Genomic DNA, 16,168 nt, shown 5'->3' with positions numbered 1-16,168 from the left:
TCCCCGAATGTTAATTCGTCAACAGTTCATCATTCGAAATGTAGTCAGTGGATGGTTGAATATTTGGGGCCCCTACGGTTTCCGCCGTGCAAGAGGAAGGGTTTTTGTAAAGCGGGGGGGGGAGAGGTAGCCCTGAAAAGAAATACGAGGTGTATGCAGTGGTTTTGATCAGATTCATCTCCGTACAGCAAGTACGATGCCTCGTGGCACTGGAAGCAGCAGTTCATTATGGTTCATGGATCCCTGTTTGCTCCATCCATAGCAGACCTAAAAGGCAGAATTTAGAGTGGCGAAGGAAAGGCGAACACACAGGGGGGCGATGACTGCACACGCATTCGATACTCTCCGAGCACCAGAAGTAGGTCCACAGTAACCTGTGGAAGTGTTGACAGGTAACTAATTCTGTTGCCATAAAAGAGTGAATTCTCTGAATTCTACGAACGCGGACCAGAGTAGACAGACATTAAAGATAACGACCAGAGATCAACCTCTCTGCCTATGGACGGGCAGTCTGCACCTATGCCGGTTTAGTCTCCTCCAGTCACACGGTTCTTGCCAGAGAACATGTGATGTGTGTGCGTGAGCATCCCGGTTGTGGATGCATTGCATCGAACAGCGTTTACCCTGCAGTGGGATGTATGTAGTGGACGGTCCCCTTCGAAAGAGGGATAACTAGTAAGATGATATGATCTGCCCCTTGTACGCATCTCAGACAGAGCGTGTCACAAGCTGAACGATGAGGGTTCAGAAGATTTTGGCACACGAATCCGGCACGCGTTTTGGTGACGTGGCAGAAAGGATTAGGATGATTCTCTTATGCTGCTGAAAGTCTTTCGGAATTCGGAGACACGGTGGTTCATAGTGGTAGCATATGCCGACCGCGCTAGTAAGACAACGGAATGACAGAATATGCACGCTCTCAAAAGGGTACCTGTAAGAGATGCTGGGGTAGGAGATTAGGCCAACCACCGTATGAGTACACAACCGTATATGATAAACCATGTATACACCCACTCACGCACTTTTGAAAATTGTTTTGCAGAGGCTTGCCTCCGTTCTTCTTTCATCTCATGACCGAACGCTCCCCTTCACCCGGCTGGGCCTGCGGGCGGTGCCGCCACAGCACGCCTGCCTTTGTTCACATCCACCATTACGTTCTCTATCGCAGGACGGGGACGCTGGACGCCGTGTTGATGACCAGTCGCTGCATGTCTAAATGGTGTTGCCGCATCTGCTGGAGTAAGAGGACTTGCTGCTGATATCGCGACACATCAGCCTCTGTGCTGGGAGCGGAGACTGTCCCTAGAGTATCACGAATCATCCTTTGAAGTCTTTGCATGACGTCATCTAATGCAGGCAAGTCATTCGCCTGAGACGGTCCTTTCGGATTCGCTGTCTCTCCGGGTAGCATTGCACAACGTTCGAAAACATTTCCTGCTGACTGCTGCGGATTCTGAGACGGTGTCGTGTTCTGAGACAACTGGTCCGACAGGTGCTGGCGGTGAATCTCTAGAAGCCTTTGACACTGCCGCAAAACAAACTGGCGTGCAATTGTTGAAGTCTCACAAACAGACGTGTCTTTCCTTACGTTATCATCTGTATAGTTGCATTGTATCGGCGGGGGACTTTGTGCAAGCAAAATATTCCTCTTGGTACCAAGCGCCTTGCCACACTCTTGGTGCTGTATTAGCGGGTTCGAAGTCTCCTTCGCTTTGTTACCGTTTTCACCACGTTCGAGGTCTTGCAATTTTCCGTGTTTCCGAGACGAAGCATCCACAGGGGCGTACGAACTCTCCGACGTTGGTAACGGAGAGCTAGATTTCCAGCTAGCGCCTGGCATGGCACTACAAGTCGAACGTTTCGTTGCGCAACGCCCCCACGAAGCGAGTCTGTCAACCGCGGATGCAGTTGCAACCACTCCTCTAGTCCCTTTTCCTGAAGCTGGGACGGATTCCAGGTACTTGCACACTTCCCTGAAGTGCTTGCTCACCCAATCGTAATACAAAGTGGCTCTCGTTTCCTCGGGATGTTTGACTGAAGAACTATACGAACCGGCCGCGCCACGCTTGTCTACCCCATAAAGAACTTCATGCGGATGTCTCATAGTGTGCGCTGTACGTTTTTCTGTGAAGTGCTTCGTAATAACCTGGTTACGCCGCTGGACGGTAGCTTTCCAACATCCTTTTTGGTGGTCGAAGTAGACTCCGTCCTTGAAAGCCGAGTACGACGATTGGTCACGTGTTGAAGTAAACGGTTCTTCGGGGGCTGATGGAAGCGTAGAAACCTCCGCACACACTTCATCCGGTGGCGCCGCGTTTTGTCCGGCTTCCATGTACAGACAGCGAGCTTGGTCTGCAGGTGCGTAATCGGCTTCCTCCTCGGAAAAAGGAAGATATCCGGAAAGAAAGATTCGCGGTTCTTCTTCAGCGTAGACGTTGTCGGTGACACGGGAAGAGAAGTAGACTCTTGGCGGCAGCTGCAGCGGAGATACGTCTTCCAGAACACCCTCTTCAAGATTTTCAAGTGCATCGACAGGCGTCCCTCGTTGACTGGCGATCCACTGACACAGACATTGCCGGAACGTGGGCACACGGTACACTGCGGAAGGAATTGCGAGATACTTGGGGACGCACCGCGGCGAAGGCAACGGGCAACCAGGGCGAGTTGGATCGTGCTGCTCTCTCTTTCTTTTTTTGTTGTTCTGGATTGATTGTGGGGTCGCACGGCAGGTAGAACACGCGACCGGGAGACGAGAGAGGAATTGAGGTAGGAAATTATGTCTCTTGGTAACGGCAGACAATTTCCGCTCCTGCTTGGCCACATCGTTCATCTGCTCTTGCAGCGTTTTCCAAAAACTGCAGTCCAGTGCTGCCGGCATATTACCATCGGATGCTTGAGCGACCTGTTTGGCATTTTCAGCAAGAAGTTGCAACAGATCACTGAGTTCCCGAGGACGGCAAGGAAATACACTTCCCTTTCCACTATCATGACTTCCCCTCCGACGCTTCGGAGCGGGCATTAAGGGGAATGTCGATTCCCTCGGTAAATCCGCCGGCGCCGTTGCGACAGAGGGAGCGCGCTTTGCGGTGTTACGAGTTACACGCACTCCAGAAAGGGACGGATGCAGTTGAATTCCACTTTCTGGTAGCGGGAGGTGTCTTTGAGGATACTGGCGTGCATAGCAATCGGCACTCAGCTCATGTCGGGCCTGTACTCGGCGATGCATTCCGATACGACTACCAATTGTCTCCGTTCGTGACACAGAGCTATCCAGGAGCGCACAGTCGAAGAGTGCATTTGCTTGATCTTGTTTCTCTCCAGGGAGAGTAGGCCCATTTCCTATCCCAGTAGTACCATATGTTGTCGCGGCTACATTTAACGAAACGCTAGCTGATGCAAGCGCCCGACGAGCTGTTTCGTGTCGTTGGTCTCCTGCATCCCCTGTTTTTTCTGCATCTCCTTCCATATGTTTGCCTTTTGATACTTGAATTACAAATTTCCAGAGCTGGTTTGCTGTCAGCCCAGGAGGAAGGTCCTTTGAAGACTCCTCCGGCGAGATGCTACCGGCAGGGCCGCTGGGTTCTGCCACTGGTGTGGTGGTTCCGGAAGAAGGAATTGGGGAACAAGCAGATGTAGCCGTAACCAGTGGGCTTGTTGAAATTGTTGAAGAAGCCTCGTCAGGAAACCCGCTGTCGCGGGTTAACCTTTGGCCATAGCCGCTTGCGGTGGTTTGCGTGCTGACACTGTTGCTCCGCGATGGTTGATTCATATATTGAGTAGACTTATTAGTAGCAGTACAGAAATCTGCCGCATTCTTACACCCAAGTTCCGATACCGAGTCTTCCAGAGTCGCCACAGTCTCGGACATTAAAGCCAAAGGCCCGAACGAAGCCGCCAGCGGCGATCCTGAATACTCGGGAACGTCGCCATTGCAGTATCCAGAAGATCGTTCCTGCATTTGAACGGGGATGGCGACATTCCGGTCGAGGACGACTCCCCCCGTGTCTACCGACATCGTAAATTATAAAATATACAAACTGACACCACAGTCTTCGTCCGCGAAAGGGAGCATCGAATGACTCTCAGGGGGCCCCCAACAACGCAAGCACGCCCTAGACGGCAGTGTCCTTGGGCGCAGCCGCACGCTCTGATTCTTTTACCGCACGAGATTCGAAGCGTAAGGAGGCGTCGTCATAACCGGCCGAAAGAAATTATAAAAGGCAAAGAAATGAAAGGGCTCCCGCCTGCTGCTTTGGAAGCACGTCCCTGTTAGTGGCAGACTATGCACGGCGAGCTGTAGGACTCGACCTTCGCGTCTCATACACCGTCTGTTGGACCTGCAATCGGCCTCGTAGATCCACAACAAGTCGCGAGAACTTGCAAACGTTCGGGTTAGCTTCCTGACTGGAGAGGAAGACCCAGAATGTACTGGCGCCTCAACTTGAATACATATCCAACAGTAGTTCACTGCTTTGATCGATAATCAAAATGCATGAGCGTGGTCTCATGCGAGAATGCCGTTGCTAGGCACAGCTCCCTCCTAATGCTGGCGGCTGTAGCGCACAGCCCTGCGGCCTTGAGAGTAGCGGCGTGGTCTCTGCAGTGACGGTATGCAAAAAATACGTAAAACGGGGTGGGAAACCTCGTTGAACAATAACGCAGAAGATAAATATCCCACTAAAATTTACAGACAACTGAACCGCTTAATCACATCCGGATAGTCGACCTGTATGGAGACAGCAGCGAAATTATCCGGGAAGGAGCTGCCGCGTGATCAACCGTTGGCGGTCGCGTGGTTGCGGGGGACGTGCCTAATAGCAGTTCCAAGGGGAATAAGGACTCGATCTCACGAGCTCTGTGACCATCAGAGACGCTTTCTGAACGGCGTTGACTGAAAAATATCAACGGTCGGGACACAATTCAGTCGACGGAAATCGTTGGCACAGTTCTTGTGCTTTGCTGAAAGACAGCTGACAACAGCGAGACTAAGCATCCGGTCACCTCACCAAAGCAGCGCGAGATCTGAAGAGATAGGCACTGCCTTTGCACTCAACTCAGGCGGGTTTTAAGAAACGGTCACCTGCCCTCATAATTATTTCAGCATAGGAATGAGATTAAGTTTTGCATTGAATAACAGCAGGCTTCCATAAATCAAATGAAGTGAATAAAGAGCCCCGGCAGCATATCAAACTATCAAGGGTGGTCCAGCAGCGAGTGGCTTCGGGTTTCTCTCGATAGCGTATGAAGCGGACGACGAGGGCACGCATAAAAAAACTTCAAGGCAAGGGATTCAGACGTCGTTCACCAGCAGAAACATATCACCATAATAGATCATAATACTGAATCTCTTTATAGTGTCGACAGGAACAGTACAGAAGGGATCCCGAAGGGGTCCGTCGCGGTCGATATGGCGTTCTGGCGGGTAAAAGGTCGAGCACGAAGAGTTTTGCTGCGCTCAAGGGGCCGGGTTGCGTGACCTCGTAGGGCTGGCCCGACCAGATATATTGCCCGCAAAACGACACACCCAGAAATAACTTGCGAACTTATGCAAGTACAAAAGATCTGCACATTAGATTTTTAAAGGAAATAAATGGAAGACAAACGACTGCACGTTGTAGAAACGGGTGCTTGTAGAGACAAAGCAGAAGCACAATAACGATCGAACTGCTCAGCCCCGGATCGGAGCGGCAGCAGCGTGAAGACAAGGCGCCTCTCAGTGCGGACAAGACACGTCGGGGAGTGGCTGTTGCGAGCAGCCCATGTGAAAGACGCCTCACCGTGAGGGTGAATCATGGAGAACGGTGTGGCACACCCCACGTTGTTATTTTGCGAATAAAATCATGTGGAAAACGTGTCCATACGAAATAGTAAGTGAGACCGCATCCTTGCTGAAGGTATATGCTATTTGATTTCGGCGTGGCACAGGGAGGAGAAGGTCCTGGTGGTGACTCCCTGCGACAGTAGGATTAAGGGTTGCAAGTGAGTCATGTTTTCTGATGGCCACATTGGTAACTTATGCATCGAGAAGGTTTTGTCGCGCTGAACGTTGATTCAACATTTCTCAAAAGGTTATAGTCCAATCTAGGAGCATGATGTAGCAGAAATGATGCTTCCCCAGTCATGGTAGCGGTGTCCAGCACTGTAATGTTCTATCGTCGTGTCTTCTCTGGCGAGCACACCTGACCCATCAGCATTCATGCGCAGCGCACGCATCCTCTGCTACTGGGAAAAGAGAGGAGCGCCCGGCACAGGCCACAGCAACCCCGTTGGCGGGTGCGTTCTCTCCCGAGTCGTGTGTGGAGCGATTTCGCATGTCCGTCAACCGTTTGTTAAACGATGCGTTTCCCAGCACGTTTTATTTAAGGTAGTGGCAGAGGTGTTAAGGAGAATCGAACAGCCGCAGACATCCACGGTTTATTAAAATAACAACTGGTGGCTCAAGGTGTTAACGGTCGCGCAAATGTTTTTTCTACTTGTGGCTATGGGCCGCGTTCTCTGTCTAACACCTGCAAAACAGTGCATCCTTTCAAGAATTACGTGTTTTGGCCCACTGCCAGCACAGCGAGATTTGCCCGTCCGAGTTCAGCGACCACGTCACGAAAGTTCCGTGATACCAGAGGGAGCCCGTCGGGGATATCCAGTGCGTTCATCGGGTCACATCGATCACACACTCGACTGCTGCTGATGAGGAGCCTTCAAACGGCCTCACGCAGACGTCATAACGACCAGTCTTCTTTGATACGGGGGTAGCAAGGCTGTTGAAAGCGCTCCTCTTCCAATGCCAACATAGCATACCCAGGCCTCACGACTACCTATCAAGAGCTTCACGCTGCGTAGGGCGCAGTCACAGATGGGGAAAATCGAATGACACGATAGTTGGATGTCTGCCCTCTTCAAAATCAACAGAAGGAAATAAAGGGAAACAATTCCCCAGGGTAGCAGCAGCCAACAGCAAACCGCTCAAAGTTTCTACCCGGCGGCAATGTACACTGCATCTTGATATACGTGGCTCCTGCTGTTTACACATCGACCCTAGTTCTACGGTCATACTAAAATAGTTTGTCTGGTTCTGCTGCTTAAGCAGCCAATCGTGTGGCATGCTCGTGATCCTTCAGTTCGCCTTTTCCGTGGCACTCCCCTAATTATGTGAAACATAATTTACAGGGACCACACCACACACATCGATGCAGTCTTTCGTGCACACTGAGTTTAGTTAAAGGAACGCACACTCAAAAAAGAAGCGCGTGATGCTTGTATGCACGTCTTCTGGCTTAAACCAGGTCTTTCATGCAGAAACTCAAGCACGCGCAACAATCTACGTGGATTAGCGCGCCTCTTCGGGTCAGGACGGTTCATTCTGTAAGGAGCACAAGTTATGCTTTGCACTACTTTTACCCGCTCTGTGTCAAAGAGGAGAGGCTAAGTAAATCAGTGCCCAATTACTTTACGATAGAATCTGTGAGGCGGCGGCAAGGAGATACGAACTGCAGTCAGAATGACTTGGGTTGCATTACAGCTCTTTGAAGGAACTGGCAACAACGTTGGACAACGTAAATCCCTGTCTTGCATAGGACACTGCTCAGGTCGTTGTTGCGTCCAGCTGGATGGCGTCAACGACATGTTATATCATACGTATGCGAAGTGCGCCCACGTCTACTGGGACTTAATTTCAGAGTGATGCCCATAACATCAATCGGGGTTCACCGGATCAGTTTTTGTTTGCATCTCTAAATTCGTTTGTTATTTGCCACTTAACAGTACCTCTCCGAATTGCCTTTGTCATACAAATCAAGAACTGACGAAGGCCTTATCTGGTCAAAAAACGGAGCAAACGGTTTAAGCCACAGGGCAAGCAAGGTGCAATTGTGCCCTATCCGCCCCGACACTCTAGTTGGGACTGTGTCTTTCTGACTCTGGCACGGCCAACTGCTACACGCCTTGTCTGCCTGTCTGGTCAAGTCAGCCCGCGTTACATGCCAGCTATAGGCACTCGCTGCCGTTACCCCATTGGTAACCTGAGCGCAAACGACGACGTTGGTGTTGTTTTCTACATTAACTGGTCTCTCACTGTTGGGCTGAGAGGAAAAACTGAGTAGACCGACCAAAAGTCTGATGGTACCGTGGTAACGGCTGATCAAAAAACAACGGTGACTACGATTTCCTGTGCATAGCCTGTGCGACCTTTCTCTCGGCTTTCCATGTGCTTTTGCGTTATTCGCAAGCTCCCGATCGATTCACAAAAAAAAACAGCCTTGTGGGCGACGCGACAGCAGTAGTTCTCAGTTCACAGCGCGTTGCCTACAAACGAGCGAGTTCAGTATGCGCAGTGGACGAGAATTTGGGTTCCTGGGCAAATTGCTTTTTTCGGTTGGCGAAGACCATCATGTTCGTGACTGCGAAGTAAAATGTAGCTGTGTTGGCGAGTCTGGCATCGGTGCAGGGATGGGAACTCTCCCTCAATCATTACCTTGCATGTTCCCTTATCCTGGCGAATGTCCATAGTCTCTTGCAATTTGGCTGTGGGCTAACTTCCCTACTCAAGACGGCTTGCTTCCAGTAGTGGTGAAACATGTCTCCAGTGTCTTTGTCCCGATGTCTTCATTCAGGATGGAAAAACAACTAGCGTGTGTGCGTCCGTAACTGTGTTTTCTACGCTGGGCAAGGAAACATACGTCACCATTTCTTGCTTCCGATGCCAGAGAGGACATAGGAGCACATACCAATGGGGTCGCCTTTCGTGTAGCACGGAAGTTCCATCGGCGCACTCTTTTCCGGGTGCGTCCTGTCCAACGAAAGGGAGATGAAACGTTGAACGGCATGGTGACTCATTTTACCGTGTTCACCTTGGATAAAAGATTAGACTCGACGACGACTCTGATGAAAAGGAGCGTTCTACATGTGAATGTCATGAAGAGTAGAGCCCCGGCTTCGGATGCGCCTGCCCCCAACAAAAAACACTTGGTTTAAGAACTGACGCATTGCGGATGAGGTGGCCTGTACAGATAACAGGGTGAAGAGATAAGAGTGAAATGTTTGGATGCTGCAATTCATCCGACGTGTGACAGTCCCAGTTGGGTATTTGGTCTCTCTGTTTTGCATGGCAATTTCTCTGGAATCCGTTCCAACTCCGAAGGCAAGATAAAACCCACTTTCAATCAGCATACAACACGGTAGAGGAAAATTCTGCGTGTTGACTGACTGGAGGTCTCATAACCTGGCCCACCTGGAACCTCCGTCTCCCGGGTATCGTGTGTGGTTCTGAACTCGGTCATCACTTATGTATATGGTCTCCGAAAAATTTGTTACTGAAGTCTCCTGGGCTCTCCTCATCCATCCGATCCCAAATCATGAGCCTGCAACTGGTTTTTTATTCCGGAGAGACGATTTGTTGGTCACGGTGGTGTGTTTCACGGACAAGACACTTGTTGCTTGGAGGGCAACCGTTGTGCAAATAACCCCAGAAGTGTAAGGCTCTTACAATTTATTAACTCCAAAAATAGTCTTCAATGTGGACTTCACTGGAAGAATTGTGCCCCGGCGAGGTCTTGTTCTGACATGCTCGATGGAGATAGGGTCTCGGTTCTGCCGTCGCAACGCAACGACCTGCAGTTCGGCGTGGTATGGAAATACCACTAAAAATATCTTCCTTATGGTGAAAAGATTCACTTAAGCTATCGTACAGCTATGGATTAGGGGTCAGGCTTCGAGCATTATAAAATTGTAGTTCCTTAAAGGGCGAAATGCCACGGAACTGAGAGTACATTCCCATTGGGCTGTGACTGCCTGAGAGAATCATGCAGAAGTTTACGTGATTTCGTCGCCGTAGGAGATGCTTCTTTGGCGGATTCTCGTGGTTCTGATAGGAATGAGGCCTGCACACTAAGCGGGGGGCGGGAGCTTCAGGTCAGCCTTCTAGGAGAGACCACACACATTTTGAATGAGTCACGTCAGAAAACGAACGCATAGAACTAAGGATGGCGTTTTCTCAGCAGGCAAGACCACTCCGCGGTACTGCCCCGCATGTTGGGATCTCGCAAGGGACAGCAAATGGAGAGAACGGTACAGAAGGAACCAGCGGTCAGTGGCTTTTGGAGTGGTTTCCAGGGTTCGACATCCCAATTGGCCTTGAGGGGAGGGCTTATCTCAGACGTCTGCTGAATCATCGGCGTGCGGAAGATCCTGCTGCATGCGTAAGTCACCTTGAAATTTGGTTTGTTTGTAAGTTACATAACGAGGTAAAGGCTGTGTAGTTGACGTAAGTCCTCGTGTGTGCGGGTGGCACTATGTGTGTAAAGTGTGACACCTCCTGGGGCATCCTCAGGAGATCAAGGACTTTAGCGTTTCCTTTCAGGCGTCAAGTTCCAGGTAGGCGGCTCTCATAGTTGGTCGACTGGTACATGAAGACAGCACATTAATGAAGAGCAAACCAGGTTATCTATGCCACAGCTTAGCACCCTCCGTATCTTCAGTATCTTGTTCTCCTTCGCTCGTTTTCTTCACGACGTCTAATCTTTATCAGCGAGTGTGTGGTACTGTCAGCGTTACGTGCTGCGGAGGAAGTTGTTTTTCTAGTATAATGTCTGTCGTTTTTCTGGGCTTTGGGATACCGATTTCGAGGAGGAGAATGTTGCTGTGACGAAAACATCCGATCATCATCCGGGAGGCATTTGAGGAGCTGTCAGCGCGTCATTAACTTTGAAACTACTTTTCTGGTTTTTCCAAAATCATACGTCGAAAAGCCACTGCAATGGCTTTTATCCCTCACCTGTGGCTCCCTCTGCACCCTCACATGCGTACAAGTACCCCTAGATACGATGCTTTGATTGTACTTCCGGTTCCATCTAGATGACGACAAGCAAACGCTTTGTGCTACTATGTTTCCGGCGTCCTATATTGAACCAATAGAGAGATCTTCTGTGTTTGCTTTGTTCTTTCGACAGGAGGCGCTCCTAGCTGCTCATGGGATCAAGCTAGGCCGAGGCGTTCCGGGACACACCAGTAATTGGGGAAGCATGAAAGTGAAAGAACTGTTGCATGCTGCGTATCTCCTTGGTTGCTGGTCGGCAGTCGAACGGTTGTGCATAAACTTTTGCCAGGCAAATGGGCTAAAGACAGAGTGGATACAGGAGCTTAAAGCGAAAGGCGGAAGACAAAGCGTTACACTTGCGAACCTTCAGAACTACAGAAAGCGTTTCAGAGATAGAGAAAAGAAGCGTGGCCAGCAACAGGCAGACCCTCTTCCACATTCGTTGGTCTCGCCGGCTGAAACGAAGGAGTCTCGAATAACCTCTGGTAAGCACTTTGAAGCCACATCATTTTTATCCAGGCTTGAAGAATCAAGCGAACAAGAAGCAGTGATCCCATCTGGTCAGCCAGACACACCTACGTCGACAACACAAGCCGGAACTGGGAAGCAGGGAAACCGGTATGTACCGTCTCAACCTGTGTCTTCGTCACCGGCCGTTTTTCCTTGTTTAGGTCGTTCTGTAGGAGAAGGATGCTTTGACTCATCTACAACAGTAGAAGAGGAGGCTGAGCATTATTTGCACCCCCTGGACAGTTTCGTCCACCGCGGAAACCAGGCATCTCCCGACGTGAGAGAGCGCCACCTTATGGAATCCAGTGGATCAGGACCCATTCCTCACCTGCTGCCCTCACCTGAGTATGAGTCCTTGGGAGTGCCACGCCGACCGCAAACGAAGAAGCGTGGCAGCCGTGGAAGGATAACGACTTCGACCCGGGGGAAGAGGAAACGGTCTCAGGCAAATCTGATGCCTCGACCAGCAGAGATGACCGAAGTCACTTACACGCCTACCGCAAACATTCAAAACTTACAAGGATCCGACGAAACGGTACAAATGCAAGGCAAACATAATCAAAAGCCTTGCTATTTTCACCAGACACCTGAACCTCTGGAATCAATTCACACACATATTAACAGCGGCAAAGCAGGGGTGGTAGCTCCGCCTCTTCAAGCTCTTCCACAGGTAATGGGGCAAACAACGGAACCGGCACCATCAAATAAGGTTCAGTGGCTTCCGGAAACAAATTCGCCGCCTTCCTCCTCATTCTTGCTTCTTTCATATGGGGAAGGCGAACGGCGCTTTCATCTTCCCCAAACACAGATATATCACGAAAATTGTTTTCCTCCATGTATTAATTCTAATCATCCGAGTTCGGCGAGGGACACTTCTCTCACTGGTTGCAGGTTACCGATTGACAGAACAAATCTTAACCATCCAGTGGAAAGTGCTCGCCTAGACACCCCATGTCAAGAATCAAGCACCATCAACCTAAGACAGCAGGTCTCGCCTCTGAAAGAAAGGTCCTTGAATCCAGCAAAGACCCGGGAGCGTTCTTGTTCTAGTGACAGCTGGCGTAGTGGATCTTCGTGGAGCCAGAGCTCACAAGCCAGCAGCTATAGTACATGCACTACGAGTACAAGTTCAGAAGAAGGAGACCTAAGCACTCCGTGCTCACTCGGAAGCTGGAAACAAACAAACATGAAGAGAAGAATTGCTCATCAGGTGAACTTCGCTGGAAAGAAACCAAGACATCATCAGTCGTTTTTAAGTGGAGAAGAGTTAAGACGTGAGGAAACACAACCTTCGTCAACTATTGCTCTAGTGGCATCGTCAGGCTCTGCTGTGAATTCCGTGGTGCAGAAACATCAATATTCGTTGCCTGCTGTCCATCAGGCAGACACAAAAACAACTGCCGAACTATATGGTGCTTCCGCAATCCAATCAGCCTACTGCAGCGACAACGATGCACCACAGGCCCGCCTTTCGAAAGACACCTTTCCTCCTGATACTGCTGCAGGCGTTTCATGTTCAAGCTACGAAAGTAGCAAAGATCCCCCATATGGTTTGCAAGCTGCTCCATCCTCTGATGTACCTTCACTTGCTGAGCGGCATACAAATCGCGGGGTGCCAAACGAGAATGACTCTTTTTTTTCTAGAACTCCGGCACTTTTTTCTTGTGATATTGAGTCCCCGCTGACTCAGGATGGTGGTGTCATGGCGACATCTGCATCTCTCTTGGAAGCGACGCATCCACTTGCTGGACGTGAGAAAACCTGCATAGGGAGGACAGGACATACCCGCGATGCTTCAGGGGACCAACTAACGTCATCAGTTCCATTATCTCCGCTAGTTTCTCAAAGAACTGTTAGTGTGTCTCTGCAAGAGCCGCGCCCTCACAAAGGACCACCTGAGGGTTTAGCTGGTCTGAGGGAAGGCGATTTCCGTTCCGACACACAACATTGTTTCCCTCCACAATCCGAGTTCCAAGAGTCCGTTCACGTGCCACATTTCTCTGTTACTTCAGAACTTAAAACCATCGGAGGAGTTGGACTGTCCGCTGGATATTACCGGCCTAGTTTGATGACAGCACAACTTTTGAATCCACAATGCCAAAGCTTCGAACGCCACGCATTTCCTGCAGCGCGTCCGAACACTGATTCGGGGAGGCTGCAGGAAATTCGCTGCAGTTTTGGTTCCCGTCGCCATTTTCCGCAACACTCATCCACCGTGCGCTACGACAGTACTTGTGCCTTGAACTCGAACACGTCTTCACAGGGCCACGCAAAAATGAAGCAGTCACCTTTTGACGTACAGACGATTCCTGCATTTGAATGTGGAGAATCTGGCGGTGCCAAACATGCTTCAGAAGGTTGCCTTATGTCCCCAGCAAAATCAGGAAGAGGGAGAATACAGCAGGAAACTTGTGATAACGAATATGGAGCAACCATTCAAGAGGCGACTTCCTCAGTCCATGGTGCTGCTCAAACTAAGAACCACTCCGGTATGTTGAAATGTGGAAGTTGGGAATCCAACCTCAACAGTGGGCAGCCAGCACCGAGGAAAGGTGGGGCCGAGTTGTGTTTTCTGGGGCCACAGATAAGTAGTTGCGCTCGGAGTTTTGAGGCGCATCTCCAAGGGACAGCGTCAGAACCGCTTCATCTAGCCGGGGAACGGACAGAATCTTCCCCTGCTCCCGACACAGTGCCAGAACTGGTGAAATGTAGACGTAGAATTATTCCTGATGTTCCATTGATTGTAGACAGAGATGCCACCGCGGTGTCGGAAGAGGCGACAGACTCTATCCATCCTGTCGAAGAAGTGGAGTGTTCTGGCAGGAAAGGAGGACTGCAGCACGGGTCCATGATACCTCTCTCCTCTCCAACGTGCAATGAGGGAGTTAGTACATTGCCGTTCTCAATGGAATTCAAGGAAAGCAGCTATTCCGTCAGTTGCGGAAGGAGCCGTGCTACTCCTGGGTGGAAGCTACTGCCCGCTCGTTGTGCCTCTGTAAAAACTCCCGCTGGTGTCCGAAAAATAGTGGAGGCACACACGCCAGAAACCGGAGGCAGTCTGAGAAGACACACTCGGGAATTACAGGGTAGCCATTCATCCGACTGTAGCCGTCTTTTGGAAACCAGGTATCAATTCTGCTGTGGGGACCCTGGGCAACCAGCGACTGTGCACTTGACAGTGAGTAGTCATTTTATATAGATGCTTGTATGTGCTTTTCAGCAGCCGTAATGGTGAGCGACCTCCACGGACACGAAGATATGCTCATAGGAGGGAACACCTGTGTATGAAATCCGTTCATAGTCTGTTGCAGCCCTCGTTCTACTGCAGCCCGCGTACCTCGATTCTTACACGAACGAGTTCGCTCTCGAGGCTGACAGCTCATGACAAAACGCGGAGTACTCGAGCTGACAGCCAGCACACCACGAGAGAATCGGCTTGCTGCTCACAATAAGCACGACTCTCAAACAAACTTTCTTGGAGATAGATAAACGTTGCATCCTTAGCGACAACAGCACATGATAACACCGTCAGGAGAGCAGACACACGATCGTAGATTTTCTCGTTCGCTCGTCTCCGTTGTTCCGGCAAAGCCGACATGACGTCTCGCTGGAAAAAGTGACAGACGTGGTGTTGCAGGACGGAGGAGATGCGTTCTTTGAGAGAGCGGCTGCTGGTAGCTCCTTCATACCTTCTACTTGCATTAGCTATCATGATTGCCGGCATCCTCTCTTGGCGTGGCGGATCGAGCTTTCTCGAGTTCCCAGCGGCAAGAGAACAGGTACTTCAATCAGGAAGAACGGCCCAAACTCCTAGCAGTAGCGGAGGGCGATACTCTCTACCATCAAAGTTGTGAACGGCTTCGTGTGTTCACTCACGTTTACCTTGCGCACTCGAATGGAGCCGCAAACAGTTTTCAAGTACTTTGATATACATGCCACTGGAAGCGTGCAGACATTGAAAAAACAGATTTGTGCTTGGCGCGTTGTTTCGAGAAGCACATAACAGTTTCTCCGGCACGGCGCAGCAATGGGAAGATGTGAAATCTCCATACCGTCGGCACATCGAGTCCTAGAGTCTGCACCAAATACTTGCATTGGTGGCCTTACGTAACAATGTGAAAGTTACTTCATCATGCATGTCTTAACTACGGAAGAACCATTTCCCACAGAAGAAAAACGAACTAACTACCGCACACGCCAGCTGCAGCGAACGATCCCCGCGGATATCACAACCGTTATTATCGTTCTTTGATATTAAGTATCGTGATTGCATTCGTGGATATCAATTGTCCCATACGCGGGCTCGCATTGATTTGGTTTTGCCTCCACTGTCTTGCTAACTGCAATAAGGCCCGGCGTCAAGAGAAAAGCAGAGTGAATGATATATACCGCTCAGAGACAGCGATAGTCTCGAAGGCAATCACACCAATGAAGAAGCATCAACCTACCTTAGTCCGCTTCTATGCCTCTTACTATCAAAATTCGAGGAATAAGGGCCTGTACTTCTGCCTATAGAGAGACATGGCTGTGCCGTGAAGATATTTTTAATCGTAATAACGGCATCGATTTCCTGCTGCTTGCCTCCAACAGAACGTTGGTTGTGACTCTTTAACTCCGCTTCGTGTGCATTACTACGAATAGCACTGCAGGGTGACTGACGAGGAGGGCAACATGTCCAAGACGATACTTACGTGATCCAGAACTATCTGACCTGGGCAGAACACCAACGTCCTCAGTGGCTAACATTTTCAACACAAATCAACAACTTAGCGAATCGGGATATTGGACAAGGGGTTACCACCAAGAAGAGGCAGCGACAATCGTCAGTGCCGACGTGACCAGCGGAACCGC

The 16,168-nt window shown here is 50.2% G+C and overlaps 2 protein-coding genes across 2 annotated transcripts; one reads left to right on the top strand and one right to left on the bottom strand.

Moving 5' to 3' along the window:
* Positions 1-790: 790 nt before the first annotated feature.
* Positions 791-5,851, bottom strand: AP2IX4 (AP2 domain transcription factor AP2IX-4). Its single transcript, XM_002368290.2, has one exon. The coding sequence runs from the start codon at positions 4,013-4,015 to the stop codon at positions 1,160-1,162; it is 2,856 nt and encodes a 951-aa protein (XP_002368331.1). The 5' UTR covers positions 4,016-5,851; the 3' UTR covers positions 791-1,159.
* A 2,103-nt stretch (positions 5,852-7,954) lies between these two features.
* TGME49_288945 (hypothetical protein) lies at positions 7,955-15,043 on the top strand. The gene is made up of 2 exons (XM_018782055.1): positions 7,955-10,190; positions 10,941-15,043. The coding sequence occupies exons 1-2, from the start codon at positions 9,975-9,977 to the stop codon at positions 14,514-14,516; spliced, it is 3,792 nt and encodes a 1,263-aa protein (XP_018636379.1). The 5' UTR covers positions 7,955-9,974; the 3' UTR covers positions 14,517-15,043.
* The last annotated feature ends 1,125 nt before the right edge of the window (positions 15,044-16,168 follow it).

The sequence above is a fragment of the Toxoplasma gondii genome, chromosome IX, assembly GCF_000006565.2.
Source record: "Toxoplasma gondii ME49 chromosome IX, whole genome shotgun sequence".
Lineage (NCBI taxonomy): Eukaryota > Apicomplexa > Conoidasida > Eucoccidiorida > Sarcocystidae > Toxoplasma > Toxoplasma gondii.
Note: the sequence above shows the minus strand (reverse complement) of the source record. Positions and strands in the feature narration are given on the sequence as shown.